Source organism: Lottia gigantea, assembly GCF_000327385.1.
Source record: "Lottia gigantea unplaced genomic scaffold LOTGIsca_49, whole genome shotgun sequence".
NCBI classification, from domain to species: Eukaryota; Metazoa; Mollusca; class Gastropoda; family Lottiidae; genus Lottia; species Lottia gigantea.
In genome coordinates this window covers 1364110-1379000 of record NW_008709687.1, presented here as the reverse complement: position 1 = coordinate 1379000, position 14891 = coordinate 1364110, and the positions used below count along the sequence as shown (strand labels likewise).

The following is a 14891-nucleotide window of genomic DNA, read 5'->3' as shown; positions in this document are numbered from 1 at the left end:
CGCAATTTATTCAACCATTCTAACACTGCTTTGTATTCTACTAGAATATTCAAAGAACTACATTCCGTCATACACATTTTGAAATTGTTTACAGGGCCATGTACGTTTGATCGAATTGATGGTAAACGAGGCGTGACGGGTGGAGATTCAAGCAAAGTGTACACCGGAAAAACACTTACTGAATGCAAAGACGCCTGTTTAAAGTTCACGTTAACCCCGGAATGCTGGGCAATAAGCTTTGAAACAGCTTCATCAAGATGTGAGCTATTTTTCACTTCCGGCTCAGCGTTTTTCTTTGAAAACAAATATTCCTCTACCGGTAGTGGAGAATTGTATATGAAGCGCTGTTATATAGGTAAGTGAACAACATATTGTGTTAGATCACTGCATTACTTAAATTACAGATTACATTACTCAATTATAATGACGTCATCAAACACTTAGTTTTCGGTAGAATTTAGGAACCACAGAGGTCTGATTTAAAATTGGAATGGTGCAAATTGATGCTATCAGTGTCCCCTATACACATACAAAATAAAAAAAAAACATCTTAACAATCCCTTTGATGTTACTTGAAATAGCTGTTCGGTGAAACATGCCAGGTTTAACCACCCCATGTAATAATGCATATATCATTCATTGTAGAATTTTTTTACTATGCCTTTAAAAGATCAGCTTACATCAGTAGGCTTTCAAACAAAATAACAGTCTGAAATATTTACCCATTATGGAAGTGTCGATGAAATGATTTGTTATCACACAATGCTACAGAAAGAATGAATTTGCCCCAAGGGGTATTCAATATGAACTTTGAATGAGAACCATTAATGATTAACTTCAAGCTTCTACACAACACTGTTAAAATCATCCCACGTTTGCACTTGTAAAATAGGTATTGGGTATATAATTACGCCGTGCCAATAAAACAAAATACATAAGACTTAAAAGACATGTAAAGGTCTTCTACGGTGGTTTGTGTAGGACATGTTTAAATTTTTATTTTTATTTGCCGATTCATCATTTTTGTTTAATATTTTCTATTTTTGTTTCCTGAATTAAGATTTAATTAGTAACATTAAATGGTAATTCAGCAAACAAAAATAAAACAATAGTAAACAAAAATGATAATGCAACAAACAATAAAGAAAAATAAGTAGAATTAAGTCATAGATAGGTTGTTTGAAACATGTCCTAAACAAACCACCGTAGTCTTCACCATTAACCAAAATCGAAGTGGAAGATGATAAGAAAATTAATGTGGTAATTATATCCTACAGGTTATTTGCTGTGCATCAGTGCTTCGCAACCTCCGTAATGGCTATATAAAGACCTGTGTTCAGTGAGAACCTTGTGCTAATTTGATATATTTTCTATTCATAAAGTTCTCGTCTTTGGGAATAAATTCACCCTTAATTCCTCCTCATTCCAAAATTCACCCTACCCCGAGAGGTGCCTCTGGACCCCGTTTAAAAACCTCTGCTGTTGTTTACAAGCCTTCCACAAAATTTCAGTCACCTTGGTACCTAGTCTAATAGTCAAAGTCTATCAAAATACGTCCCAAAAGGCTTCTAAAGCGTTCAGGTCACGCTTCGAAACGTAGCAATCGTAGCGCAAATGGTAATTTCCTTTATCGTAAAGTTTGCTGTAATTTCTTGCTTCAATTCACTATTCATATGAATATCAAGAACATTTCCACTCCAGGACATCGTATGTCAACGCGACATGACAGTTCACACAGATCATTATGTTCGGTTTTTGTTGTATAATAGTGTTATTTCATTATACAAATAAAATCATATCTAGGGAGAATTCTATTAGATTTATCAATACAATGCAAACAGGCTTTCCTCAGCAAGCATTCAGTGTGATATATAGGAAGTTAATCATTCCTTAACAATAGGTAAAATATAATTCAGAAGTTCTCTGACGAAGGACAAAAGGACGGATGAATGGTTGTATGAATGAATTTATGATTGAATAAATAAAAGGATGGATGACTGAATGAATGACTGAATGAATGAATGAATGAATGACTGAATGACTGAATGACTGAATGACTGAATGACTGAATGACTGAATGAATGTATGAATGTAAAAAAGCTAGCATACTAACCCTTACAGTTAGTTTTGTACGTCAAGAATTGCTTAATTAATAGTCCCTTTAAAGTGCTTCAAAAGGGACAGATTTGCCATTATGGGGGTTGACTTGGGTCTTGAATATATGTAAATAGTCTTCAGAATTACTAGAAATGAACGAAAATCACACAAGAAAAGACGAGTCGTCATTTTAACTTTCAAACGCGGATAATACTGGTGGACATACGTGGATGTGAGGGCTTAATTTGGATGGTGAGCTGTAAACACAACCACTGATTAGCTTAGCTAAAAGAATTCACGTCTCTGAGACTAAGGTCAAATAGATGGCGTATCTGTCCCTTTAATATGATCACCGCTATCATTGATTGGGAAGCCAATAACATCATATTAAATATTAAATATTAGCCCTTATAAAACAATTTCTAATAAAATATCAATGAAGAATCAAACATAAGAATTGAAAAGAATAAAACAGAAAATCGGCCAATTGATTGACACCGCCTGTCAGAAGAGTTCAGGTAAATATAGCCAGTGGCATCATCAACTCTGGAAGGTCACGAAGAGTAGTAGACCTATATTTCTGTCACTCATTTTGATTGGTCGAGAATTTATCTAACTAAATATTGACGGAAAATATTCGAATTTGTTGTCGAGCAAATTGTGTAAAACAATGCGCATTTTTCTGTCTTGATAATAAAAGAATTTCTTTCTAAAAGAGAATTAATATTATTAGCACTGATGGCCTGGTGGGTAATCACTGTTTTTGTATCAGTTTTGAAAAAGATGACACTCTCTCCCTATATCTTGATGGGCCTAATCATTCCAACTTTTTAGAGCTACGCGTTTCCAAAGTCATGCTTCTTGACTTGTATTAATGAAACTCGTTGAAACTTGTGTCGATCTCATGTTAAAGGAACACTACCTCTTAGACTGGATATGAAATCTAAAGTCTCAAACTTGGTCAATAAGAGTATATATTCATTAGTTGGAATTAACCAAGTACCATGACTAAACAATAGAATTTATATCAAAAACGATATAAACATTAAAACAAGTAATTATTGAAGAACGGGCGTTTCAAAATTACTTAGTTTAATGGATAATTAGTTAACTTTTTGGTATCATTGGCTTTCAGAGTGACTCTGTCGTATAGTTTTGACACCAGGTAAATCCAATGATGAACAGAGACTCATATTGGCCATAATTTCAATTGTGTGGTCATCCTAAAAGGAACGATACCTTTAAATATCCAGAGAAATATACGAAACCGAGATCGAAGTCCGGATATCCGAGTAAATAGGTAATCGCCTGATGTAAGATAGAAACAATGAAATCAATGTTTTGTGAAACGTGTAGAATAAATATTGAGATCTTCCTGTGATGTATTGACTCTGCTCTGATATCCTTTGTATAATTTCCGACGTTCCGGTTTGCCTTCCATATCTCATAGATCGATTTATAGTTGTGACAAGGTACAGGTGACCTATTCAGTATATTGGTAGTTTCATAGATCAGAGGAAGCAACTTCCGAAAGCACTAGTCGTAACTTCAAACACCTTCCCTACTTAAAAGTACAAATTGACGATGTACGGATTCCGAACAGGAATAGGTTTAAGGGCGTTTATTCTCTGTGATTGCAAATATACTATGTCTGACATCGTGTCCGCAACACATCTGTTGCATTCGGATCATTTTTCTACTATATCTGTAGGTAATCCTCTAAATCCTCTACATGGACACTGAAGGCTGTATACGGTAAACGTAAATCTATCCTCACCTTAATAATCATGACGTGACCATGACATAGCCATCATTTGATATTAGACGGGGTCGTTCTCTATGAGGGAAAATCATAGCAACGATTTCGATAGACATCAAACGGTAGCCATCTTTACTGCAGATATCAAATAATGAATCATATTATCGGATATTATAGTTATAGTTTTTGATTTTACAAAATTTCTTTTATTGTCAGATTTGGCCTGAGGCATTTACCATTAACCACTATGCCTTGATATAGTTTATTGAAACTATTTGTTTACACGTTATGATGACTCAAGGTGTTCTAGTTGGCGTCTTGGGGATTGGTGTTTTAGTAACGATGTTATTTGTGTTGCCATACTGTTGTTTTCTTACCCGGGATGTTAAATGGAGTATGACATTACCACCCTTAAGTCACATTTCCATTATACCATTTGCCCTTAGGGCAATGAATTGTGTTGAACTCGGTATGTGTCATCAATTTGTAATGAAGTTTTCCAGTTGTAAGAGTTGAATGACTACGAATGATCGGTTAAAGACAAATGGTAATTAGCATGTCAATATACCAGGCAATAATAGATAATAGTATTATGAATAAGCGATATTAGCGATATTGTTATCTATTTCTATCTAAAAAAAAGATCGTGCGGATTTTTTAGCTAAGCTAATCAGGAATATTGTTCACCTTCACCGTTCAAATTTGAGCCTTCAAATCCATGTGTGTCCAGAATTTTAGCTTTTGAAATCTTAAATGACGACTCGTCTTTTCTTGAGACTCCACCTTGTATAAGACACACGAAGCAATAGAAAGTGAAATTCCTAGTTTTTTGGTATTTTTGAAGGAATTATGTGATTATCATATCGTTCATCTCTTGTTCTTCTGAAGACTATTTACATTTATTCAAAACCCAAATCAACCGCACAGAATGGCGCAACAGACCCTTTAAGTTGATAAATAGATTTGCTTAAATGCACTAGTTCGAGGAATAGATCGAATACTCAACGATATAATTATATTCTAAAGTCTTAGTCTATTTGTTATTGTTTTATTTTGAGTGTTATTATGGCTTTGAGCTGACAAATTGTCTCATCCAATGATCAATAATATATCTTTTATAAATACTTATTATGAAATATGTCTGAAGGAGTATGACGAAAACGTATGTGAATTCGCTTTGGGGGAAATTCACAAGAATTTATAGATTTTTTATTCTATAAGCGATACAAAGTAACAACTAATTAAAAGAACTGATTAATAAAAAGATAAAAGAACAGTCTTAATTAACCAAAAACTTACTCGTCAAGCAAGATAATCAAAGCTTTACTAATGAGTTCGGGGCAACTTGAAACTTGCTGAGAACAGGCTAAGCTTTCATTCCTTTGGAAAAAAAGAGTTATGAAAAAGAAGTTATCGGAGAGTGGATCAAAATCATACACCCTTTACTCCGGATTTTTTTTTTAAATGATTATTTTCATGTATATTTTTATTGACTAGTGCTTCGTATTGTGTTTTTTTGATGGAAAAGACATTTTATACAAAATTAATTTTAGTCTTTTTAGAGAGATGAGTTATACTTTCGATACGATTATCAAGACTGTTTTATCACAATAAAGCCGCGAATATACCAGGTACGGTGCGGGATTATCGATACAGTTGGACCATGTCCGGACCCGTACCGCGTGTATTAACTTTTTGAACCTTGTATATTTGCCTCCTAAAGCCGCGAATAGACGATGTACGATGTCCGATGCGGAGTACGATGCGTAATTATCGATGCAGTAGAAAATAGAAGAAGTGAACACACGACGGTCTGGACACTGTGTCGATAATCCCACATCGCACAACGAACCGGATACCGTACATCGTCTATTCGCACTTTTACTCTGTATACAATCCCAGCAACATACGTGTTCTGTGTATAAATCGTTATTCATGCTTTGGTAGCGTGTAAATTGAAAGACATGACACATCCATCCTGGGATTAGTCTTTCTTTATGAAACAAATAGGACGTCGTCTCGAGGGATTCAGAGGTCAGGCAATATTACGTACAACATCTGTAAGATATAATACAGTGATTTGAGTGAATTCTACGCCATTAAGAGCCACCGACAGAACGGCTGTATTATGTTCACAGACTTTCTGTCTAGGCCTCTGATTGGCTGTATTTGCTAGCGTGCAATCCAATCAAATCCTACAAACTTCCGTGATACAAGAAATCTGGCTATTGCAGTCAAGGTATAAGACGAAGTTCGTAATAGCTTGATATTGTAAAGACGAGATTTCGTTGACTCTGTAATCTTTAATTTACGCAGTACTAAATATTTGGAACTCTACATTTCGGAGTATGGTAAGAATGATTTTAAATTCGCTATGGAGGAAAACGTTATAACATGTTTAGTTAGTGAATTTAGACGATGGAAACCAACTGATTTAATAGATAATATTTTCTAAATAGAATTGAAAGACTTTTTTATAGTTACAGACATAAAAATTCTCAGGATTATTTTTCATGAATTTCCTTTAAATCATTGTTTGCCTGACAATATATCTTTACATCTCCGGTTAGGATTCTAAATACGAACGTGATCATTATTTTTTATGAACACAATATAGATCTGACTTGTATAGTTTCTATTACTATTTATTCTACCCTTGAATACAATATAGGTCTGACTTGTATAGTTTCTATTACTATTCATTCTACCCTTGAATACAATATAGGTCTGACTTGTATAGTTTCTATTACTATTTATTCTACCCTTGAACACAATATAGGTCTGACTTGTATAGTTTCTATTACTATTCATTCTACCCTTGAATACAATATAGGTCTGACTTGTATAGTTTCTATTACTATTTATTCTACCCTTGAACACAATATAGGTCTGACTTGTATAGTTTCTATTACTATTTATTCTACCCTTGAATACAATATAGGTCTGACTTGTATAGTTTCTATTACTATTTATTCTACCCTTGAATACAATATAGGTCTGACTTGTATAGTTTCTATTACTATTTATTTGACTTGTATAGTTTCTATTACTATTTATTCTACCCTTGAATACAATATAGATCTGACTTGTATAGTTTCTATTACTATTTATTCTACCCTTGAATACAATATAGATCTGACTTGTATAGTTTCTATTACTATTCATTCTACCCTTGAATACAATATAGGTCTGACTTGTATAGTTTCTATTACTATTCATTCTACCCTTGAATACAATATAGATCTGACTTGTATAGTTTCTATTACTATTCATTCTACCCTTGAATACAATATAGGTCTGACTTGTATAGTTTCTATTACTATTCATTCTACCCTTGAATACAATATAGATCTGACTTGTATAGTTTCTATTACTATTCATTCTACCCTTGAATACAATATAGATCTGACTTGTATAGTTTCTATTACTATTCATTCTACCCTTGAATACAATATAGGTCTGACTTGTATAGTTTCTATTACTATTTATTCTACCCTTGAACACAATATAGGTCTGACTTGTATAGTTTCTATTACTATTTATTCACCCTTGAATACAATATAGGTCTGACTTGTATAGTTTCTATTACTATTTATTCTACCCTTGAATACAATATAGGTCTGACTTGTATAGTTTCTATTACTATTTATTCTACCCTTGAGTACAATATAGATCTGACTTGTATAGTTTCTATTACTATTTATTCTACCCTTGAATACAATATAGGTCTGACTTGTATAGTTTCTATTACTATTCATTCTACCCTTGAATACAATATAGGTCTGACTTGTATAGTTTCTATTACTATTTATTCTACCCTTGAATACAATATAGATCTGACTTGTATAGTTTCTATTACTATTTATTCTACCCTTGAATACAATATAGATCTGACTTGTATAGTTTCTATTACTATTTATTCTACCTTTTTTTACTTTTTGAATATTTCAGGTGTGTACGACACAGATTATAAAAGTTTGATTCAAGCTAATCCCCAGGAACCCACATCAACCTGTGAGTCCACCGCTACATCAGGTAAATATAAGGGGTAGTTCAGGTCGGGGTGGGGTATCGATAGTTTAGATGTGGGCGGGTACCAAGAATTTTCACAGGGGGGGGGGGGGGGGGGGGACTTTGGATTTCAGCAAAGTGCTAACTATGGGCTCTAAAGTTACACCCCAAAATAAATTTGTTTCTCCGTCCCAAACACATATTGCGAACAGTTTCATCAACTTGGGTGCGGTAAAAGAAATAGTGTCTAGTCAGTCATTTACTTCTTAATCTTCGGTAATTATTTATTTTGTAGCGACGGCTGTTGAGAGACATAATTTGGCCACAGTTTCAAGACCTCGAGCTCTTATCTATTTGTACGATGGAGATCTAACTCGGGCCAAAGCATCAGATGTTTGTAAGGAAGCTGGTGGAAACCTGGTGTATCTTGACCGTATTATACAAGATTCTATAGAAGGGCAAATAACATCTGGTAAATGGACACCGTAAGTTTCGTTTCATTTCGTTTCGTTTCGTTTCGTTTCGTTTCGTTTCCATTCTGAAAAAATATCAAATAGTTCATTAAGAACAGCTTTTAGTTTTAAACAATAGCTTTTTCTAATTTTAGCACAGCAGAGTATCTGTGGATAGGACTGAAGGATTCGACGTGGGACAGTGGTGAAACTAGAGCATTTTATAGTGGAAGTTCAGCTTCTTCCGGTACTATAGCTATGCGCACGTCTTCATACGATTGGTAAGTATGCCTTAAAAAGGTAGTTATGGAAGAAAGGAGTGTTCGTCTTTTGTTCAATAAAATAAATGGTTTTCGAAATATGTTAAATGGGCCATTTTGGCCAGTTTCGGGGGTTGATTTGGATCTTGAATATATATAAATAATAAATAATAAAAATAAACGGAAATGGCATAATTCCTTCTAAAATACTAGGAAATTAAATTTCTATTTTTATGGCAGAGTCTCAAGAAAACACGAGTCTTAGAAACAGCTCACCGTCGAAATCTTAGTCTTCAAATCAATATGTGTCCAGAATTATCCGCGCTTGAAGGTTAAAAGACCAGTCGTTCTTGAGTCAATATAGAAAAGACATGTATAGAAATAGGAAAAGAAATTCCTAGTTTAAGATATTTTTGAAGGAATTATGCGATTTTCGTACATTTCGTATACTTCTGAAGACTATTTACATATATTTAAGACTGAGCATTAGTATTAGTACCTTTACTCTACGTAATTATGGAAAAACGGTAGTATACCTTTAACGGAAGTGTCATGGTTTTGAAAGCTTGTCTATTTTTGTATTATATGTCACGTGATTTGATCTCACATGACCTATAATAGTGCACGTGCCTGAGTAGATGTTATTGTTTGTTTAATCTGTATTATATGTCACCTAATGGCTTGAAGTAATTCGATCCTTGAATTGCGATATTATTGAACTTATTAAGTTACTTTCGCCCATTAACCTTTATTTAATATAAAATATCGAGCTATACGCACCGAATACAATAATGTAAAATGTTAACGGATTGATCTTTTGTTCAACCCCCGTATGCTACAGGCTGTGCACGTTTAAGATCCCTCGACAGTTTGAAATCGAAAAAGGGCAGGCTGTCCCCGCAAAATTTTCCTCATGGCACACACTGCATGGTGTTGCCCGTCGTCATTATCGTTCCTGCAATGCCACTAAAGATAAGTGTTTAATGACGTCACTAATCGCGAATGTGATAAAGCATATTTCGCAAATAGTGTCCCAAAACACGTAGTATTAGTTAAATTGCAGGAACCAAAGACGTCGGATTGAAAATTGGAATGGTGCAAATTGATGCCATTAGTGTACAATCAAAAATTAGAAAACCTCTATACAATCCCTTTAATGCATCTGAAGGCGTCGTTCTAGCTTGATCTATTAAAGTCGAAAACAAATATAAATAAAACTTTATTAAACTTAAGCTGCACTTAAATAATTATTGTGACCGAGTTTCGCTAGCGGGGACTACATGCTCACGCACCCGGAACACATGCTAACACTGCTGGACAAGGTTTGTCAATTTGGCACCCCCTTTTAGAGAGTTCACATCCATCAGGGCGAGAAGATAAATAACTCTCCGTTTGCAATTCAACTACTCAATTTCCAATAATAATCTTATCCAAGAGGAGTAGAAAAGATGGACGTAAAACTCCTATATCCTACATTTTGAATGATAAGAAATTCATCTCTTGGAGGTTGAAAATCGACCAGAATAGTGTAACATCGAACACCATTTCTTTCCAATCTTATTGTCAAGAGAATTTCAGTTAATAAAGTGAACGGTTTTCCCAAAGGATAGATGTTAGATCGGCATGAATGCACCAAGACTAAGAAATATATTGTATCTAAGATATATTGTTTATGTATTAATTCAACAACGACATTTGTTTTGACAGTACAAGGGAAATGCTGAATAGGTACGTGAACGTCATTCTTCCGTAGTGAAACATCAATAAATTACAGTCAACTTGTTCCCATGGATGCCACATGCAAGGAGGTTCTTAAAGGATAGGTGTGCCATTTTTTTTGGGGGTGGGGTTGATTTTAGTCTTGGATATATGTAAATGGTCTTCAGAAGTACTAGCAATATACTAAAACATATATATCATAGAGTATCTTAAATTGACGAGTTGTCATTTTAACATTCAAACATTCATTCTGGACGCACATGGATTTGAAGGCTCAAATTTCGACACTGAGCTGTGAACAATTACTGATTAGCTTAGCTAAAAAACAGTCCAGCAGTCTGATTGGTAAACAAAATATCCTTCCCTATCAGTCACACCAATCGTACCTTAATCTTAGAAACTGTATTTCATTAATCAGGAATAATGTTCACAGCTCACCGTCGAAAAATGAGCATTCAAACCTATGTATGTCCAAAATTATTCGCGTTTAAAAGTGAAAATGACTACTCGTCTTTTCTTGAGATTCTGCCATAAATAGAAAGACATATATAGAAATAGAAAGTGAAATTCTCATTTTGAAATATTTTTTACGAATTATGATTTTCGCACATTTCTAGTACTTTTGAAAACGGTTATCTTCAAGACCCAAATCAGCCCCAAAAATTGGCGAAGCTTTCCCTTTAACATATTACAAATAGTTTCAACAAGTAGTTTTATTTATGTACTATTATGTCTATTAAAGTGGCAGTGCTGCGGACTTACATTCCATATTTCGAAATATTCATGTCACAATATAAAGCTTTAAGAATATTGTTTTCGTGACAAAAATACGACAAATCTAAAAAGCAAGGTATCTCAAGCATCGTGTTTTTACCTGTACCCGTAGAAAATCTTCACAATGTATAGCTGTTGCGAAGTTAGTCTTTTATTTTGACTGCAATAGCCACCTTTTTGTATCAAGGAAGTTCGTAAATGCAGCGATTTGGTTGGATTGTACTTCAGCGAATACATGCAGTCAAGTCTTTAAAAAAGTCAGCACTGTCTAGAGGTGTATTATTAGCTGTATATGCAGTTCTGTACTCAGACAAAGTCGTGATACCTTGACCATTGTATAGATGTAGAAAATGGGAAGTATTCGGCTACTGAAGGAAAATCGAACATTATTGGCGATCAATGATATATAACAATAAGGATAGTTATATATGCTAATTTTCTCATTACCTATTCAATTACTCACATTGTTACTGAAAACAATTGCTTATTTGCATTATGATGTCCTTGAGTATTAAAGCTGTGGTCCTAGGTAGATTTTGAAATGGTTTTTTATCATCTCCCTTGTAGAGACATCACGTGGTTTCAAGTGAGAATAAACGAGATACAGTTCATTTGTTTGTTGAACAAGCTCTTTGCACAATTTCAGTGACATATTCCTACATTTGAAATCAATGGTGGCTCAATGTCATCGTGCCATAATCTGCTAGCTAGTTGGTCACGTTAGTTAAGTTCAATGGTGGCTCAATGTTATCGTGCCACAATCTGTTAGCTAGTTGGTCACGATAGTTAAGATCAATGGTGGCTCACTGACTGTTATAGTGTCACAATCTGCTAGCTAGTTGGTCACGATAGTTAAGATCAATGAGGGCTCAATGTTATCGTACTCGTACCACAATCTGCTAGCTAGTTGGTCACGATAGTTAAGATCAATGGTGGCTCACTGACTGTTATCGGGTCACAGCCTGCTAGCTAGTTGGTCACGATAGTTAAGATCAATGGTGGCTCACTGACTGTTATCGGGTCACAACCTGCTAGCTAGTTGGTCACGACAGTTAAGATCAATGATGGCACAACGTTATCGTGCCAGAATCTGCTAGCTAGTTGGTCACGATAGTTAAGATCAATGGTTGCTCAATGTTATCGTGCCACAATCTGCTGTCTAGTTGGTCACAATAGTTAAGATCAATGGTGGCTCACTGACTGTTAGCGGGTCACAACCTGCTAGCTAGTTGGTCACGATAGTTAAGATCAATGGTGGTTCAATATTATCGTACTCGTATCACAATCTGCTAGCTAGTTGGTCACGATAGTTAAGATCAATGGTGGCTCAATGTTATCATGCCACAATCTGCTAGCTAGTTGGTCACGATAGTTAAGTTCAATGGTGGCTCACTGACTGTTATATTGTCACAATCGGCAAGCTAGTTGGTCACGAAAGTTAAGATCAATGGTGGCACAACGTTATGGTGCCAGAATCTACTAGCTAGTTGGTCACGATAGTTAAGATCAATGGTTGCTCAATGTTATCGTGCCACAATGTGCTGGCTAGTTGGTCACGATAGTTAAGATCAATGGTGGCTCAATGTTATCGTACCACAATCTGCTAGCTAGTTGGTCACGATAGTTAAGATCAATGGTGGCACAACGTTATCGTGCCAGAATCTGCTGGCTAGTTGGTCACGATAGTTAAGATCAATGGTTGCTCAATGTTATGGTACCACAATCTGCTGGCTAGTTGGTCAATGGTGGCTCACTGACTGTTATTGGGTCACAACCTGCTTGCTAGTTACACATCGTATATGGTATGTTTTTGTCACTGCTATTGATAGTTGATGATACCTTTTCTATTTGGCACCATCCCTTTGAAACCGTTCAATGGCCTACATCATTAAGTCAAGTTCATGAAGTAAAATCAAACTAGCCATTGGACAATTTATGGAGTTTCAATATCAGGAAGTTTTGACCCTTGGCTGAAATCGATACAAAATCAAATCAGATCGATTTCCAAACAATGCAATTTCTACTTGAAGGAATTTTTCCCAGTCACTAATTTGTATTTGTAGTGTTATTTGTCATTTGTCATAGTTTGTATGTTCTTTGTCATAGTTTGTATATTTTTTGTCATAGTTTGTATGTTCTTTGTCATAATTTGTATATTCTTTGTCATAGTTTGTATTTTCTTTGTCATAGTTTGTATTTTCTTTGTCATAATTTGTAGGTTCCTTGTCACATTTTTAATGTTCTTTGTCATAGTTTGTATGTTCTTTGTCATAGTTTGTATGTTCTTTGTCATAGTTTTATTTTCCGTGTCATAGTTTGTATTTCCCGTGTCATAATTTTAATGTTCTTTTTATAGTTTGTATGTTCTTTGTTATAGTTTGTATGTTCTTTGTCACAGTTTGTTTGTTCTTTGTTATAGTTTGTATTTCCTTTGTCATAGTTTGTATTTCCTTTGTCATAGTTTGTATTTTCTTTGCCATAGGTTTTATGTTCTTTGTAATAATGTGCATGTTCTTTGTCATAGTCTGTATCTTTCTTGTCATAGTTTGTGAATAAGAAAAAGTTCTCATGACCCAATCGTTGACAACTTTGTGTGTTCGTTCGTGTTGCGATTCTGTTGATCATGTTGATATTGCATATAATGTATACATAAGATTTTTAATTAACGAAACAAGTTATTCCAATCAATTGAAATATCATCATTAGTGTTGTAAAAAGTGTGGGGCATTATTATCGTACTTTTGAAAGCAAGCAACAATTTTCTGATCTAATTGTCTCTGTTTTAACATTTTACAGGTTTGCTAAAAGTGAAACAACAGAGTATCAGTTTATTTGTCAAGAGAGAATAGGTAATATCATCTTTTCACATCTTCTGTTGACATAAATCTCCATTTTATTTCATTACCAATAAGTTGTAAATGTTGGACATAAACCTCTGTTTTATTAATGATAGCTCTCTTGTACCCGCGGTGGCGTTGCCCATCTTAATCCCACATGGTGCAGAAAAGTAGGACGTAAAACTCCATTCATTTCATTTTGTACTTAAAAGTAAGGCGTAAAACATCATTTTATTTCATCCAACCAATGGTAAGTACAATCGTAGCCTAAAACCTAAAACTTTCATTTCGATATTCTAGTCAACAGACCTGTTCATATGATTCAAGTGTAAAATCCCATTTCCTTATCCGTGAACGATCACCTGTTAAGAGCGGATATTGAGTGTGGATTACCTGCCCGGAAGTTCCGGCGAATTACTACTGTTAATATATCCTTCCGAAAGGCAAATTAGTTATGGAATATTAATAATATATTCGAGTATATATTAGCGTAGTTATTTATCGGCTTGTTTTCCCAATTTGTTCATGAAAATAACAAATTATTGAGAGGGACAGGAGAAGAAGGGTGCGTGGGGTGTGGCAGTAGGGAGTGTTGGAAAGACGTGTCGTCGGACAACTTTTGTAAGGAGCGTTAAATAGAATAAGTCGCTCATGTTTTGCTTTATTTAAAATGGAATGAATGATCCGAAGCTCTTGGAGCACTTTTGTTCAAATTAACAATTCTTCGCGTCCAGATTCGACCATTCACCAGTATGCGAGGGGTTCGAGTTGGCACCACGGTATTGTCAATAGGGGCTCACATGCAATTCTTCCCATATGTTAAGTAGAAAGAAATTTTAAAGAGCAGGGGAAGGGTTATGCCGCGACAGATTTTATTTTTCTAGGCACTCGCAGAAACATCTCTAATATTTCTCCCCTTTCATTTTTACAGCGAGCTGTGAGTTTCTTAAAGTAAGTGGTAAGGGTATGACCTCAGATGTAG

General features: G+C 34.9%; 2 protein-coding genes across 2 annotated transcripts; both read left to right on the top strand.

Moving 5' to 3' along the window:
- Positions 1-6832: 6832 nt before the first annotated feature.
- On the top strand, positions 6833-7420 carry LOTGIDRAFT_125140 (hypothetical protein; the record flags this gene model as incomplete). Its single annotated transcript, XM_009061618.1, has 1 exon — positions 6833-7420. A coding segment is annotated over one exon (588 nt), but the record flags the coding sequence as incomplete, so codon positions are not given.
- A 5717-nt stretch (positions 7421-13137) lies between these two features.
- Positions 13138-13624, top strand: LOTGIDRAFT_125228 (hypothetical protein; the record flags this gene model as incomplete). Its single annotated transcript, XM_009061617.1, has 2 exons — positions 13138-13286; positions 13429-13624. Coding segments are annotated over 2 exons (345 nt in total), but the record flags the coding sequence as incomplete, so codon positions are not given.
- Positions 13625-14891: the final 1267 nt, after the last annotated feature.